The 14,645-nt window shown below is 35.9% G+C and overlaps 2 protein-coding genes across 2 annotated transcripts; both read right to left on the bottom strand.

The window, feature by feature from the left end:
* Window positions 1-4,014: 4,014 nt before the first annotated feature.
* On the bottom strand, window positions 4,015-4,892 carry LOC130463372 (uncharacterized). The gene is made up of 3 exons (XM_056832481.1): window positions 4,679-4,892; window positions 4,306-4,587; window positions 4,015-4,127 (listed from the first exon to the last, which is right to left on the bottom strand). Exons 1-3 carry the CDS (start codon window positions 4,890-4,892, stop codon window positions 4,015-4,017), a joined length of 609 nt encoding a protein of 202 aa, XP_056688459.1.
* A 6,663-nt stretch (window positions 4,893-11,555) lies between these two features.
* On the bottom strand, window positions 11,556-14,235 carry LOC110791192 (protein FAR1-RELATED SEQUENCE 5-like). The gene is made up of 2 exons (XM_021995940.2): window positions 14,232-14,235; window positions 11,556-12,976 (listed from the first exon to the last, which is right to left on the bottom strand). Exons 1-2 carry the CDS (start codon window positions 14,233-14,235, stop codon window positions 11,556-11,558), a joined length of 1,425 nt encoding a protein of 474 aa, XP_021851632.2.
* Between the last annotated feature and the right edge of the window lie 410 nt (window positions 14,236-14,645).

A 14,645-nucleotide genomic window follows, 5' to 3' on the forward strand; every position in this document is an offset into this window, starting at 1 on the left:
CTTTGCCCATGTGACATTCAAGGTCATTTAATTAGCATGCTCAGTTTTGGTGCCGAACATTGTCGTCATAGGAGGCCGAACAACGACACAAAGAGTTTTTTATTTTATTTTTTAAGTCGCCTTTAGAATCGAGTGCCTTTTCATACGCCCTCACAGCAATTTTCACGAAAAGTTTTTTTTTGCTACGTATTTTTTATGCGCGGGCACCGAGGCTGTTGTGCCTGACCAAAAGGCCAGGCAGCAACTTCAGCGCCCAGCGAAGGGCGTGAGAAATATTGGCGCCCAGCCAGGGGCGGTGAAAATGCGTCCCTAGCTGGTCCTCGTCTTTCGTTTGCGTATATCTTTTCGTTTATGCGACTTTGATTTTGCGTGCTTGCCTAATAACGTCCTTTACGAGTTGTGCAGCGTTTGTGGGATTCGTTACGGGCCCTCCTGAGCGTCGCTTATTTTTGTGGCGATCTTTCGGGGTTGCGGAACACGTATCTTGGTATAACTCTTTGGCCAATTGGTTTATAAATGTTTGGGCAATTTTTAAGGTCGTTGGTTTTCTAGCATTATTTGTCACACACAATCACATAATTCGCTACACATAACTAACATTACATCATGAGGCAAAATAATAATATGTAATGTAGTTTATGATAGGCTTCTATGGGTAGTATTTGCGCCGGCTTGGTACCGCTTCTATCGCAGATCCAACACATGCCCCGGTCGAGGTAGTGCCTTCAACAGACGAATTTCGCCCAAGAGGCCAATCACGATGTAAGCCAAGGGGGCATGCACCAATGAGAGGGACCTAGTGGGCGAGCGATTGGGTTTGGGACGGGTGTACTACTAGCGAAAGTGTCGAGTGGACAACATTCGAAGCGTATGCACCCCCCGGTTGGCGATGGGTATCCTTAGTCCCAACTCCCGGGATGAAATATCCAAGGGAGCCAAGATTCGTTATGTGGTTCTGTCTGTTCACATTAATATGCTGATTTTCATGTCGTCCCAACTTGATGGGGAAATAAACGCGGGGTAGGATCGTTTCACCCTTCGGCTATTTTGATTACCTACGAGCACGAGTATTTCCTTTACTATCCCCAGCAGAGTCGCCACTGTGAGGGGGTCGAAAAAGCACGAGGCTAATGCGTGACCTCGTCCCTCGTGGGCGTGACGTTTCTTTTTGTCAAATCAAGTGTAATTGGATTTCCTGTAAGTTTACACCCAATTGACTAGTAATATAGGAGTCGCCATTCAGTTTTTAACGACAATGAGAAAAACTGACAAAACCCGGTTATCGTGACATAAAGGGAGTGCAATTATGTTTGACCACGATGGCCATAGGTTCCTTTGTGATCCCTGGTGTGGGGATCTCTCAACGTACACCCGCAGGGTAGAGATTGAGGGTTCGGGGGACTGTAACTACCGAGAGGAGTACTCGCTCTTCGATAACTCCAGAGGCAGGATATCCTTACTAGCTCAGCATAAATAATTGAAGGGACATGCGTTAACTATTAAACTAATATGAATTGATTTTAACAATATGCAACACATAATACTAGATTGATCGTGATTATCTTGTTTAGATTGATTTAAGGGACCTAGCATGGTAGTTCAATTTCCCAAGATATTATCTTTATTAGGCCTGATAGAACAATCAGATTTAATAGTTTAACAGTTTTATAAAAGGGCGAGGAAAGCGATTAAATCATGCAAAGGGACGCATTACGACGCACCCTTGAGAGGTGCGTCACGGTTCTCAGAAAACTAGCCACTTTGGCTTTGCTATTTCTCCTTTTATTTAATGAATCTCAAGTTTCCGGGCTTAATTCTTCAGGTACAAGGGACAGGATACGTTTTGTTCGATTTTTGGATCGATTGCGACAGAACGCGGGATCAATTTCGCAGCGTGAGGCTTAGGCTTAGGGATTGGAGTCAATACTCCGAATACGAATTGTGTGTTGGTTTCACGTCGAATTTGGGGCTGTATTTATAGGGAAGAGTTTGTGGAAAGATAGAATTTTAGAGCTCTAATCCAAGATGAATTAGGAGAGAACACGTACCCAGGTAATTTCAGCGCCCAGGGCTGGGCGTTAAAGATTTGGGCGCCCAGCTCTGGGCGTTGAAAAATGTGATCCAGGCAATTTTAGCGCCCATGGCTGGGCGTTGAAAGTGATGTTTGGGCCGAGTTCTTTGTCAGATTTGGACTCTTAGAATCCGGAGTGTTTGAGACTTATCCGAGTCTTTTAGTGCGTATTAACTTTATGACGGAATGCGTATGGGCCCGTTACGAACTCTAGGCTCGTTACGATTTTAATTAATACGTAACTCTTGTTTTCGAATTATACTAGGAATAGGATTCCTCTTGCAAATTCTATCTCTTTTAGGATTTATGTTGGAGTGCCACACCTAATTCTGACAGGTTTCTATCTTTTATGACTTGCCACTTTTAACAACTACCTATTATGGCAGTTACTATTTTTAGCAGGTTTCTATAAATAGCAGTTTTGGTTGAAATGAAAAGGGTGATTGAGATTCGTTATTTTATAGGAGATGCGTTGCCAAGTGGAGATTTATGTTCTCATCATCGAACCTTTCCTTTCGGGAATGGGGACAAAAGTAGGTGTCTACACCTTGGCCAAGGTGTGTGCCACCAGAAAAAACATAAGCAATAAATTTAAGCAATCTGTCTCCAACTCAATCTTTTTTTATCCAGCAGAAAAAACTTCCTATTAATCAGAACCTGTACACAGTTCACAGTTCTTCATTCCACACTAATTAGTTGTCACAGTTAAATAGGTTCAAAAAGGTACAAAATTGTACTACAGAGAGATGGAAATAATAAGTCCAAAAGGTGTAAAGTATGTACTAATCAAAAAGAATAACTAAGCAGGAAATGTTGCTCTTGCGCATTCTTCCCAAAGCTTCCCTTGCTAAGCATTCAGCAGCTTCTTGAGGATCATCTACGTGCCTAATTATGTCCATTGCTTCTAGATTCCTCGTTACCTGAGATAGCCAAAGATAATGCTTCTAATAAATAATTGTTGGTTTATTTCATAATCGAGTTAAAACATACAGTATGATATAGAGTATCTAATGTGAGTAGGCACATTTCTCCAAGTTTGTAGCCTTGCAGTAACAAGTGCAGCCAGAGACCTTGCAGAAGCACAAGAAAACAACAACAGAGTAGTACAAAGTACAATAGAACTGAAAACAAAACAGTTGAACCCAACAACATACAACAACAGTCCATCTAAACCAAGCACAACCCAACAATCAACAACAATGAAAATTTTATTCAAATGAACAAATGTCTTTGAATACATATGCATTTTGAAATGAACGAACACCCAAAAAGCCAAAAAGTAAATAAAACTTTCAAAGTCAGCATGAGTCAACTATATACCAACAGTAAAACTACGCTTAGAAAATTAACCGTTCCGTTTACAAATTGAAAGCATATGAAATTTGAAATAAAATGAATATTAACTTTTTAAAATAAAGCCTTACAAGGGTAAACCTTCAAGGATGCTATGAAAAGAAAGTTCTGAATGACCTGATGGAATTTGCGGCTCAGAATGGCATCCCTTGCCTTTTCGACAATCTCCAGAGCCTTCATTAAAGGTTGGACATTGAAACTAATGCCACTATCACTAGGAATTTCAACATACTCCTCCATTTCAGAGTTAAACTAACCTGGGCGACTCCCATTCCAGAAAAAGGTAACATGTCCAAACTTCATCGTTTCACTGTAACATGGAAAAAATATCATTTGAAACAAATTACAACCAGTGCGGATGCTTTAATCCCAACTAACCAACATTCAAAAAGCGGTAGACAGCAACTAAGTTGACCCCCCCCCCCCCCACCCCCATAGATACATGTCATACATCTTGCCATTTACAACGCAACAATAACAATAATATTGAATCTCCAACTGAAATCTGAGCTTTACTGGCTCAAGGCCTTGAATTAAACTAAAAAAATAGTAATCGGGAGAGTTAATAACAGCCAAGAAAATGATCATGCCTAGATACAACATAATTGTTTCAGACTCTCAGGTCTCACACTGTCAAAAGACTCAAAACCATAAGGCGGGATACATGAAGACTTCAAAAAAGTGAATGCAGGACGTAACTGATCTGGAAAGAGCATTACAGCAACTCAGCAAGTTAATCTTAAGCTAGACTTCATGTAAACACCATACATCACAACTTAACTGGTGAAAGGTGCCAAAAACACAGATTGACAGAAAGTAAATAAGCAGAATTTAAGTTGAAAGTTACCTTGCTTAGGTTGTAGTTTTGTTCGGGCAGTTACGACTATCGTGATAATCATATGCCCCACAAGCTTTACATTTCCTTTTGGGTTTCTGACTTTGCTCAATGGCTGCCTCCTTTTCTCCTACTATTCTATGTCTCTTGCCTTTATTCTTTGATTGTATTGGATTTTGGATATTGAGGTTAAAAGACGCACTAGGACCAACAAAAAGCTCAATCTCTTGAGTTTTTTTCATTGGCACACACTTTCCTTGTTCTACCAAACTCTTACTAAAATCTCTAAGATTATCGAGAAATTGTTGCAAATTTTCCTCATTTCCCTCTGCAAGCTACATAATTAAAAATCTCTGACCGGATTTCCCCTAACATTTTAGTTGTTGTGTTCATCTTCCTACATTCTTCAGGGAAGTTACCATGCATATCAAAAATTGGCCTTTTGGTTGCCTCTTTTGTCCATCGATCAAGAATGTAGTACTCTGGAATCTTTGTAATTTTTCTTGCATTTAAAACACATACTGCATGTTTACATAAAATCCCCAATCTCTCAAACAATTTGCAAGAACATGATGTAATGAGATTTCCAGAATTAAATGTTACCTCACTTATCTTCTGCCGAGAATGGTCCATGACATGTGCGATTTCTATGTGTTCTTCCTTTCTAATAGAACTAATCCTACATCTAAAACAAGATTTGTACGCCTCATCCTGGAACATGTAGCACTACTACAAAAATGGGCAAAGAGACCCTTTAGAAAAGACCCCTTGATCGACAAAACAGGTCTCTTTAATATAAAAGATCTATTATTATAGATAACGGCTCTCTTATGAGACAAATGGCCCACTTTAAATTAGAGGAAAAAAAATAAGAGACCCGTTATCTGACTTAACGGGACTCTAGTGCATAAATGAGATCATTTAATTGCGGCACAAAATTAAAAAAAAACACAACAGACCCTTTAGGTTAGTTAACGGGTCTCTTATGTATCAAGGGACCCACCATTCTTTTATAAAATAATATAAAATTAAATATAAAAATAACAAAAGACCTGTCATTAACATAACAGGTCTCTCTATTTTCATTCATTTCCTAGAGCTGAACTTTCGCATAACCCAATTTCACCCTAGCTATTTTGTCTTTTCCCTTTTCTTCTTCTTCCCTGGACATACAGGCGAGTAGGGCAAGGAAATCATTCGCGAAATCATCACAAACTCACCACCACCGGCGAATCTACCACCGAAGAAATACTTTACGGTCGACGACTTCATTACCACCGGCGACCTCAACACAATCTCTAGCGAACTACAAATTTAGGTTTTTGTTCTCATCTCTCTCTTCTTCTCTTTAATTTTTGGTTTCGGATTTCTGAATTTCATGTGGTTTATTCGATTTTTGAATTCAATTTGTAATTTATGCTACAAGTTAGGATTTTTTCCTGAAATTTTCAACTTCAATTTCAACCATGGAGTTGGGTTTTTCCCCCTTGAATTTATGAAATTTCAATTGATGCAATTTTGTGTTTAAATGTTCATGTAATTCCAGTTTCATGGTGAAAGTGTTTCTCCATGGTTTGTTGAATACTGTTTTTGTAGAGTTTCTTGGCATGAGTGAGACACTTGTTTGAAAGCTTGAACAAGGTTGAGACTCTGATAAAAGATGTTATAGAAGAGGTGTGGGTCATTGCAAATATTATTATGTTATCCTTTGTTTGAGATTTGTTGCTGTTATATTTCTTTCTTTGCTGTTGGGTTATATTACTAGGTTTTTTGATAAGTTACCAGTCAAGACTCTAGACCATTATCTGAAAATATTATTGTGCTCGAGGATTTTGTTTAGAGTGCTGCTGTATCTTTTTCTACTAATGATGAAATAAATTATCATCTTTGAGGAATTAAAGGCTTGAGAAATTTACAGAGTAAAACCTGTAATTCTGATTTTTTAATAGGGATAGATGTACAAGTAGGAGACTAGGGGTATACATTTGTGTGTATGACCGAAAAGAATCTTCCACAAGGGAAGAAATTTCCCTGTCTGTAGAGAAGGCCACTTCCCTATGTGTCATAAATAATGCAACATCACTGAACATTTAGAATACTGAAGGTGGTTCCAACAACTGCAACACTAGCAATCTAGCATACAGTAACTAAATGTCTAAACCACATAAATAAGATAAAATTAGACATCTTCTGTAACATAATTGCGTAATTATACATGCTGGATACACATTCTTCATTAACCTTAAAGGTAATGATACTATAAGGGTCTTTGGTTCTTTTTATTTTATTTTAATTTGGGAAAGTAAGCTTTTCGTTCCATCAAAAAACCAAGATATACAACCTAAAAGTCCTTTTCCCTCGGATAAACCTTCTAGGAAGGACTCTCTTACAGTAGAAGGGACTAAGAGACCCAGAAACAGGCCCACCCAGGTCTTAAACAGACCAACTGTATGTCATTACAAACTATAAATTCAGGCTTCATCATGGTGACTAATTTTCTTACTTTGTGTAATTGTTATCCTACTTTTTACAGATTTTTTTAATTTGGTGTACAATGTTATCAATCTGCATGATTCTGAAGTGCAGTAAAGAATTGTTTCTTACTTTCCAAGAATCAGTATAATATATCACTCCTGCTATGACTTACATAGCCACTCTTTTGCCAAACTGGGAGCACCTTGTTGAAGCACCAAAATAAGAGTCCTGAAATTCACATCATTGTTTCATGCCACCAAATAACAGGCCTGAGGTTTTGTTACCAAACATGGACTAAACTGTAATTTTAGATTTTCTGTAGATAGTCATGTCAAAAAATAAGTTGTACGGTTTTATAAGTTTGTATTGATATTTCCTGTAGATAGCACAAAATGTAAGGAAAAAAGTTTAGCTTCACGGTAATCTTATGGAGGGTGATGGGTTCAGAAAAGGCAAATGAAATAGCTGCTTATTATATTCTATTCAATTTCTTGACCTTTGTTTTTCAATGGGAAAGAGGGGGTGGGGCTAAGAGTATTTCTCCTCAAGTTAGACTGCTAAAAATTTCTAACCATTTCCTACAAAATCTCAGAGATGTCTTCCACCCAGTCACCAACAATTTTCGTGTTGTATTAACTATTAAAGCTTCAATTCTAAGAAGCTTACAACCCAATTAACCAGAATTCTGAGAAGCTTTTAGGTAGTTTGTTAGCTCAAACAAGATACCTGTTGGAATGATTAAAGCTTTCAAATATGGTGGAATATGATAAAAAAAAAATGACAATATTGCACCAATGGTTTGTCACTCTTTCAGCATAGCAAAAAGTAGTTCTCCAAGTGTTCAGGTGGGTTGTAGATTGTCAAACATCAGGTTGATGGTCAACCGGCTCAAGAATTGAGTGTCTGGTTAAGCCATTTGATTAGGCTGTGGCGATGAGTGTGTTTTCGGAGTTTCATTTGACATGTGTGTACGTGTTAAAAAATGGTTAGAGGTTGTTTTAGGAGAATGATAAGTACCTAGCAAAGATGAATGGATCAGGAAATTAAATTGGTTGCGATCACCATTTTAGAATTAGCGGTAGTTCCAGTAGCAGAACATGGAAATTTAATTGGATATCAGATACTCAGGAGTTAGGATGACCGTAACATCTGAAACTCAGATTGCTAGATGAATCTGAATTTTCTGACAAGTACTAATTTGAAGTTTCTGATATTCGTAATTTCGTACTGCTTAGTTCAGACAATCCAAGGGAAGTTCTTCGTTATTTTTCCACAACTCAACTTCTGAAAATGAAACATTGTCTTCACCTTCACTCTTTTTGTTCATCACCTGAAATTAGAGAAGTCATCAGGGTAAACAACATAATTAGTTGGACCAAATATATCATGCAGTATGTGATATCCATTCTAATAATTGATGTTTCTTTTACTGCTTACGTGTTTGTTGATGATCTTAAGAAATGATTGAACATGGAATACATACATATATCTTGTGTGGATATCTGGATAAGGTAAAAAAAATGTGATCTCTAAACTTTGTTTAACATAAGCTAGATATGATTAATACAGGTAACTAATACTTGTTGAATTAGTTAAGGTTTTTGCAAAACGAGATCACGAAAAACAAAGTCCAAGAAGAATTTGGATTTTTTGTCCTCATAAGCTAACACTGGTTAAACTTCGTCCCACCATGCACACAAAATAGGTGAATCATTCAATTACCGAGCAAAGTAAGAAGAAATATATATTTGCCCCAATCCGTCAAGAGTAAGTACATCTATACTATTTATTTATCTTAATGCTTTGAATCAGTCTCATTTTTCCCTTTAAAATAATGTTTTCCTTGTTTATGAAGTATAAATAATTGGATGTTGGTTGTCATTTATGAAGAGGGGAAGAGTTTATCTTCGATTCCATGGCCGATAGGTAGTTAGACAATTTGCATAACAAAGGCTCCTTGTTTGTGTAAGTATATCTAAACAGTTATGGCAATATATTTTATAGTCCTTTTTCCATGCTTTTCCTCCTCTCGTTCTATGTGCATGTATACTTGGTTTGAATGAAATGAATGTAGCTGGTTTATTGTACATACCATAGAAAAATGTAGCAAATATGATTGCGAAATGGACGACCAACTCTGTCATATCGACTGATCTATATTTCCTTAGTATGTCATGTGTAAAGTTTTCTGCTTATTTTTTGGGGAATATTGTGTCACATCAGTTTATGTTATATCTATTTTGCATTTCAGGCTTGGCTGGCATTTAGGAAGTACTTCGTAACTAATATGCCATCTGATTTGACTCCGATTAATAAGCCCATATACAAAGTTTGTAATAGTGTTCCTCAGCAGGTAATGGTTTCACAGTGCCAGCGTTAAAATGCCTTTTTCCCCCATATTCTTAATGCTTTGAATTGGTTCGTAGATCCTAAACCTGGCACATAATAAGAATGAGATACATATAAGAGTCTGTTCTCATTGACAAGTTCACAAAACGAGTTTAGCATTTGCATGCTGTAGCATTCCAGGTAATACTCTGGCCTCGTTCCTTGATTAAGACTTAATCCAACTGCATGTTGGGTTGATTACCAAGAAATTCATTTAGGAAGTTAGAGATGGGACGAAGGTTAACTACGAGGATGCATGGACATTAATTTGTGTCATTCCACACATCTGAAAGTGCAGACGCGATAGCGAGAGCTTTTGATCTTGGTATTAGCGTCAAGATGCTATCAGGTTAGCTCTATTTGGAGTATGATGGTGATGGAATTTGTTTGTTAATGATGAATTACTCCATAGTACATATTATATAAGTACAAGTTTTTACCCTTATTTTGATGTGAATATGATATTTTCCTGATATTTTGCCTACTGCACCATTCATCTCTAGAAGTTGTTGTAAAAGAGAATTGATGTCAGATTCTTGAATTAATGGTCTGATGCATACTTCTCTCTATAATGTTGTGCCTTTTCTGGCTACTGTTGTCAAGTATTCTGTGTCCCTTAATTTGCACTGTGTAGATTAGTTATTATCCATGGTTTCTAACCCACTTCTTGTCAAAATATAGAACATGAAACTCTAAATGCTGCTTACTTTTATTGTTAACTCTTGTTACAGAAAGTTCTAGTTTTATCCGTTGAGTATACTATGAAAGTATGTGTTTGCCCTATATGTTTCTCTTCTTTTACTGACAGTTTCATGATATATATTTTGCTTCAGAATCAAGTATGGGACCTGGTAAATGTGTAATTGGTGGCCCTGCTCTGAAGAAGGCAGTAGGAGCAACAACCAGCTAAATGGTGCGACTCCGATTATTACTTTTAGTGAATCAGCTTAACGTGTACAAGTTTTTATGTATTTTGGATATCACATTTTTTTTGTGGGGATTTGGATCACAGTTGATGTGAAGTAAGAAATACTTTTATTTCGGTAATAGTATTAATTATTTATAGTATTATCAAGCATGTTCAATGCTGAATTTCCAGGCCAAAATATGGCTCGTTGATATTTTTTTTAATTAAAAAAATTGAAAAGAGACCCATTATCTATAAAAGGGCTCTCTCATGTATAATAAATAAATATTAAAAAAATCCCAAAGAGACCTCCTATCTGACATAGGAGGTCTGAATTTTCTGTATATAAAAATATTAAAAAAATAAACAAAGAGACCCCCTTTCTCTAATAAAGGGTCTCATCTTTCTTAATAAGAGACCTCCTTTAATGAGGGGGTCTCTTTATCAAAGAGACCTCTGAGATAGAGACCTGTCCAAAGGAGGTCTATTAGGCATATTTGGACAGGTCCCTTTGCCTATTTTTGTAGTAGTGTAGAACATTTTTCTTGTATACACTTCAGCTGCATGTTTCTCCAAAGGCAACGGAGTTATAAATTGAGGAACAGAGTGAATGGAATCTGTATTTAGCTTATCTTGCTTGTGTCTTTGTGCATCCATTGCACTTTCAAAACGCATGTAAAATTCTACAAGTGTCACATGCGGATTGGTGAAGTTGTTGAAAAAGATATTCTCACTTTCCGATCTAGATGTTGTTCTTAAAATGCCCCCTAACCTGCAGTCAATAGCTTAACTTGTGAAATCAATGACATTGAAAACAAAAAAGTAACCAAAAAGTTTTCTACTCATTTGCAATATTGAGTAACTTTTTTGCTCATTTAGACAAATGAGTAAATTTTCTACAGAAGTAACTATTATGGTTTGGAAAGCAATGGGGGTGATAGAAAGAAACTGGGATTTGGCGTTTAACAACTAGACATGTTTATCAACAATGTTTACAGAAAGTTGGTTAATGAAAAGATCGAAGCTAATTTTATGCTTATTGTTGTCTTAATGATAGCAGAAGCAACACGATTCGAATATATCGAGAAATTTATTCTGGTAAATATTGATTAGTTTGAGATTATGTCTGACCTTAAAATGATTAAATTGGAAACGAATTGGCAGACAATCACATTACGAAGGCAGCACCAGCAGCCGAGAATCTTGGTTTTACAAGATGTCGAAGAATGTTTTTTAAATAACCAAAGAGTTTTTCTGTTCATTTGCACAAATGAGTACCTTTTTTGCTCATTTAGCCAAATGAGTAAATTTATTTTGCTCATTTGTCTAAATGAGTAAATTTATTTTACTCATTTGTCTAAATGAGTAAATTTATTTTGCTCATTTGCAGAAATGAGAGAACAAAATTCTGATGAGATTAAATCAGATTAAAAAAATAACAAAATTTGACATCAAAACATATTAATAAAAAGAGAAAAGGTTACCTAACCTGAGATCTCTAAAGTAGCATGGTATCCAATGTTCTCTTATTGAAAACATATGTTGGAACCAACCATCCTCACAAGGTTATATTGAACCATAAGAGAGTTCCAAGTAGCTTCAAATTCTTCTGATTCTTGTTCCATGTCCCATACACAAGCATTCAACAACATAAGAAAATCTGCATCTTGTTTGAGCTCGGGGCCTACTTTTTCAGGAACTTTTTTCATTATATGCCACAAACAAAGTCGGTGGCGAGTGGTAACAAACACCTCATTTATGGGAACTTTCATTGCCGGGTCTTGATCTTTTATCAAATATCTAGGCTCACAATTTCCCTTAGCATTAAGAAAAGTCCTAAACATCCATTCAAATGATTGAGCATCTTCTTTGGAAAGTAAGCCAACCCCAAATGTGATGCAAGACCTGTGATGGTCTACTCCTGTGAAAGGAGCTAAAACCATTGAATATGTGTTTGATTCATAGGTGCAATCAAAAGATATCATCTCTCCAAACAATGAATAATTCTTATGTCTAGTTGCATCCGCCCAAAACAAATGTAAATCATGATTTTCTTCATCTAGGGTATAATCAGAGTAAAACCCATTGAAAACATCTCTTTTTCGTATAAAATTCTCAATTAACATCTTAGCATCATCACCCTTGATGTGCTCCTTCAAATCTCTATGAAATTTCATAAAGTCTTTCATTGTGGCCCCAACATTGTCGTAACTACCTACATTTTCCTTAAATAGCCGAAAAGATTTCGTTGGTCCAATGTTCATTCTTGTATTATTATTCACAAAATTCTTGTGAACAACCGTCATTTTCCTTGAACTTCTCAAATATGGCATGGATGTAGGGGAGGCTAGGCAATGGTTATGAGGCTCAAAAAATTTGGTAACTTTGTATTCTCCATCTTCATTATTAACATTCCAAATGATTCTAGCCTTGCAACCAACTCGCTTTGAGTTTCTTCTACGGCGTCGCTTCCCTTTTTCATCATAATTACCTTCGGATTCTAAGATACCTTCTCTACTGCAAACATAATACTTTTGACAAATGATACCTTTGCTATTCTTGTATACCGTAGATGAACGAACGTCAAAACCACATATTAGAGCATAGTTCTTATAAAATTCGATAGCCTTCTCTAAAGTTTTGAATACCATTCCTTCACGTGGTTTCTTATCTTCAGCACAATAAGGAATCCATTCCCTAGTTCCATCTTGAGTAAAATATGTTTCAGCTCTAGGACTTCGGATATATTGGATTAATGTAGGTTGTTTTATAGGCACTGTAGAGACAGGTGTAGGCTCCATAGGTACTGTTGTATGCTCCATACGTACTGTTGTAGGCTCCGTAGGGACTGTTGTTGGCACTGTAGATACTGTTGTAGGATTTGCAGGCCCTGTTGTAGGCTCTGTAGGCCCTGTTGTAGGAACTGAAGTAGGAACTGAAATAGGCACTGCACAAACCAAAAATAATCACATATATTAAATGAGAGTGGTACTGCTAGTTGGTCTTTGGCCTCTGCTGAGTATTTGCATGCTAAATGGGAAGTTACAAGAAAGGGAAATAATGAACAGATATGTCAGCAGAAAGGTAAAATCAGATTTAAAGTTTGTAAATGAGCAAATATGAAAGTTTCTATCTAAATTTTTGCTCATTGTTTGTAAATGAGCGAATATTAACGTTCGAAATCTAAACATTTGCTCATTGTTTCTAAATGAGCAAATGTTATAGATTCGGTTCTAAATATTTGCTCATTGTTTATAAATGAGCAAATATTATACTTTGGAATTTAAACATTTGCTCATTGTTTCTAAATGAGCAATTATTAAAGTTCAAATTTTAAAGTTTCGCTCATTGTTTATAAATGAGAAAAATTAAAGTTTCTTAAAGTTTTGCTTATTGTTACTAAATGAGTAAACTAAATGAGCCATTTTTAAAGTTCGTAATTTAAACATTTTCTCATTATTTCTATATGAGCAAATATTAAAATTTAGATTTTAGCATTTGCTTATTGTTACTTAATGAGAAATTTTAAAGTTTTGGAGTCTAAATATTTGCTCATTGTTTGTAAATGAGAAAATATTAAAGTTTCGTAGTTTAAATATTTGCTCATTGTTAATAAATGAGAAAATATTAAAGTCTCGGAGTCCAAAAATTTGCTCATTTTTAAAAAATGAGCAAATATTAAAGTTTGGATTTTAAAAATTTGCTCATTATTACTTAATGAGCAATTATTAAAGTTCGAATTTAAATTTTTGCTCATTGTTTGTAAATGAGCAAATATTAAAATATTATAGATTTGATTCTAAATGTTTGCTCATTATTTATAAATGAGCAAATATTAAAGTTTGAATTCTAAAATATTTGCTCATCATTTATAAATGAGAAAAAATTATAGTTCGGAATGTAAACATTTGCTCATTGTTACTAAATGAGCAATTAGTAAACTAATTAAAGTTGGCATTTTAAAAATTTTCTCATTGTTTGTAACTGAGCACAATTTGAAGTTCAATTTTATACTTTTGCTCATTGTTTGTAAATATTAAAGTTTCCATCTAAATTTTTCTCATTATTTGTAAATGAGTGAATATTAACGTTCGGAATCTAAACATTTGCTCATTGTTTCTAAATGAGCAAATGTTATAGATTAAGTTCTAAAATTTGCTCATTGTTTATAGATGAGAAAATATTAATGTGAAAAGTTTTACTCATTGTTTATGGGAGGAAATCATATTTATGGAAGTAAACCAAGTTCAATTAGTCAGCTTACTGGATTTTCATTGCTACACATAAGCTACAACGAGATTACCAAATAGTAAAAAATTAAACTGAGATAGGAGACCCTGAAACTTTTCCCCCAAGTTTCTCTCTCTGGTGTATGGTAGCTATCAAACACCATCGCCATGGCAAGGAAAACTGGCGCGAAAAATCCGGGTAGCAAGCATGGAAATGGCACGTCGAAACAGCGTGGACCTACTTCAGATTCTCAAGCTTTGCGAACTCGCTCCATGGATGAACTTCTTGGAGTAGGAGTGCTGGATTTTGGGATTGAGAACGAGGTTTTCACTCCGAAATCGGGGCTTCAGCATTTGCAGGTAAGATCTGAAATGCGACATTCATTC

Source organism: Spinacia oleracea, chromosome 6 (assembly GCF_020520425.1).
Source record: "Spinacia oleracea cultivar Varoflay chromosome 6, BTI_SOV_V1, whole genome shotgun sequence".
Classification (NCBI taxonomy): Eukaryota; Viridiplantae; Streptophyta; class Magnoliopsida; order Caryophyllales; family Amaranthaceae; genus Spinacia; species Spinacia oleracea.